Below are 3,483 nucleotides of genomic sequence, written 5' to 3' on the forward strand. Positions count from 1 at the left end.
TTTTTTAAGTGGGGTGCATGTTTTTTTAAAAAAAAAATTAAATGAATCTAAACCGAATGTTTTATACGGTTTCTCTGTTTTCACCAAATAAAGAATGCTGTTTCCCGTTTAAACCTTAACAATGTTTGACCTAGATTTGAGAGCACTCGATCAGATATCTGATTTATCTGTCCTTGTCATATTACATGTTTGTACCTGAGATTTAAGTCAGAATCACGTGATCCTGTACAGGTAGGTGGACCAGGAACAATAAACACCTATGACCTGCCATATTTCATTTTTTCAATATTAGAACATTGTGGTTCTGAAGTGTTCATAAAAGTAATCTCTGGAAACCCTTGAACATGCAGGTATGACTTTTCTCTTAATATCAATTGGGTTTTTTCTTCTTAATAAATGTATCTAAATCTTTTTCTTTGACTGGTAATTATTTTTCCGTGGGGGATTTTTGGGGGGAGGGGTGCTACGTCTAGCTAGTGTGTAGATATTAATGATTGAGACCTTACAAATAATCATGTGCAAGTAATTATTTTGGAATATAAATTGGTTTTTATTTTCTTTAATTTTGAGAATTTGAGGCTTTGATCTTAGAATGAACAATATTGTGTTGACCTGAAGAACAACAATTTGCCATCTACATGTACTGATTGGAAAGAGAATGTTATAATTGCACCTATAAATCCCATGGTTAGATGGGATACCAGGAACAAATATTAAACACCCAGAACCCGCCATGTTGGGTTGTGATGTTAAGTAGTTTACCTGTGGATTTGAATAGAGTAAGTTCTTCAAAAAACTTATTTATAAATAATCTGACAGTTTTATAGAGTATATCAAGTTATGAACATTTATTTACAATAAGTTAATTAAAACTGTTGATTGATTGATATATAAGTTCCATGCACCTACAAAAACAATAGCATGTAATGGTATAAATTAATCAATATATGGCATATACATAGGTACTGCATAAAATTAATTTGATGTCAATTAGTTTACATTTAATATTATTCATGTAATTTTGACAATACACATATTGACATGTTCTAAATCCTTATCAGATAAATGTCGATCCCCCTAGATAGTACATAAAGGTTCCCTAACCATGGACCCCAGGAACAGCGCCCAGGATGTTGTACGCTGCACCCTGTGTCAGTACTCTGTGGCCCCCATGTACTGTGAAGTTTGTCATATACATCTGTGTAAAGATTGTGTAGAGAAACATTTCTCCGATTCCTCTAAAGTCCATAATGTGGTGCCACTTAAACAATACTTAACCACTCTGAACTATCCCAAGTGTAGGAAACATCCCACCAAACAATGTGAACTCCACTGTGAACAATGTGATATTCCTGTTTGTGCACAGTGTATTTCTTCTAAAAAACATTTAGGACATATACAAGTTGACATTCTTAAAACCTTCGAAAGCAAAACAGAACAGTTGCAAAAAGATTTGCAAGAATTAGAGAAATTCATTTACCCTAAATACAAAGACATTGCATCCAACTTCCCAGTGCAGAAAGCTGATCTGAGTAAAAACTCCCGGAAATTGACAACAGCAATCGACAAACAAGGAGAAGTCTGGCACAGAGAAATAGACACCATTATAACAAACCTGAAATGTAACGTGGAGGAAATGGAATCCAAACACCTGCCCATCCTAAATAAACAGGAAGATGAAATCACACACACCATTTCTGAAATCACACAGACCATTGCTGAACTGAAGAAGCTACTGAACTCCAAAGATGTCTGCCTTGTCTCTGAGTACAAATCCAGGAACGCCGAATTCAGAAAATTGCCTTCTAAACTTAAAGTGCCCTTACCAAACTTTAGGCCTCAGGCCATCCACACAGATCAGCTGATCAAACAGTTTGGTTCTCTGTCAGCATTATCTTTTACAACAGAGAAACAAGACTACAGCATGCCGCCCCAGGGAGCCGAGTCCTCTCCCCCAGACCAGTCATTGATGGATGAACCCAAGGTCATCACAGCTATAAACACAGGGTATAAATATCTACACGGTGTGACGTGTCTTAATGATACAGAAGTATGGACGCGTGGTAGTGACAGCATGATGAAACTCTACAACCAGCAGGGAAAACGAGTGGAGTCCATCCAAACCAAGTCAGGGAACGATCCAAAGGACATAGCAGTGACAAGGAGTGGAGATCTAGTTTATACTGATTACAAAGATAGAACTGTGAACATAGTGAAGAATACACAGATACAGACAGTGATCAGACAACAGGGGTGGAAACCTCGCGGTGTCTGTAGCACCTCCTCTTGTGACCTCCTGGTTGTCATGGAAAGTGATGATGTTAAACAAACAAAAGTTGTGTGTTACTTTGGCTCCACAGAGAAACAAAGTATTCAGTACGATGACAAAAGACAACCTCTCTATTCATCTGGTGGCATTAAATACATCAGTGAGAACAGGAACCTAGATATCTGTGTGTCAGACAATAGAGCCTGCGCAGTAGTGGTGGTCAATCAGGCCGGGAAACTCCGGTTTACCTACACTGGTCCTCCCTCTACTACCAAGGGATCATTTGATCCACGCGGCATCACAACAGACAGCCAGGGTCGGATCCTGACAGCAGCCAATGACCGTATCCACATCCTGGATCAGGACGGACAGTTCCTCCGCTTCATTGACAACTGTCATTTACGGGCTCCATGGGGTTTATGTGTGGACACCAGAGACAACCTCTTTGTGGCTGAGTACTACACAGGTAAAGTGAAGAAAGTACAATATTATATGTAAATCAATTAACTGCATGAATTAGATGTAAACAAATGAACAAAGTATACATTACATACTGTGTGTAGATATTACATGTAAAGACATTGTTTGTATTGATCCTGAATATACCATCTACATTAGATGAGAATGTTGTGTGTGTTTGTATCATATAGGTATTTATCATTACAGGTAAAATATACATGATCTGTGTTATTGGGTCATGTAAGTTTTTCTATTGGATGTAAACAAATTGTTGACTGTATGTATATAACATGTAGGTCTCCATGTGTATAATTATAGTGCATGTCATCAAACTATGTGCATTTTAACACCAAATGTTTAATGCAAACAATTTGTTTCTTTCATATTACATGTAGACTGTCCATTCTTGTATAGTATATAAACAAAATGGTTGTGTTTATGTAATTGGTAATGTGTAAATTAAATGATTCAATATTCATATTACATATAAACAAACTCTCTTCATCATTTGATGCATATAAGATGACATTTTATCTATAACATGTCAAACAGTCTTTGTATGTAACATGAAACAAGGTAATGGTCTCTTTATATGATTAACTTACACGTGGTTATCTGAACAAACTCTATGTTACATGCATTAATGATGAAGGTTAATGGACGTGTAGCACTCAATTCTTTACCAGCAATGGAGCGAGGCCACAAAGGGACTGAAGCCCATTCCTTATAAAGAGGAGTGGTACAGGTATATTAAC

General features: G+C 37.0%; 1 protein-coding gene across 1 annotated transcript; it reads left to right on the plus strand.

Annotated features, from left to right (window-relative positions):
- Positions 1 to 224: 224 nt before the first annotated feature.
- LOC117689687 (uncharacterized) lies at positions 225 to 2,991 on the plus strand. The gene is made up of 3 exons (XM_066068871.1): positions 225 to 350; positions 1,062 to 2,612; positions 2,936 to 2,991. The coding sequence occupies exons 2-3, from the start codon at positions 1,106 to 1,108 to the stop codon at positions 2,989 to 2,991; spliced, it is 1,563 nt and encodes a 520-aa protein (XP_065924943.1). The 5' UTR covers positions 225 to 350; positions 1,062 to 1,105.
- The last annotated feature ends 492 nt before the right edge of the window (positions 2,992 to 3,483 follow it).

This window comes from Magallana gigas, chromosome 8 (assembly GCF_963853765.1).
Source record: "Magallana gigas chromosome 8, xbMagGiga1.1, whole genome shotgun sequence".
Lineage (NCBI taxonomy): Eukaryota > Metazoa > Mollusca > Bivalvia > Ostreida > Ostreidae > Magallana > Magallana gigas.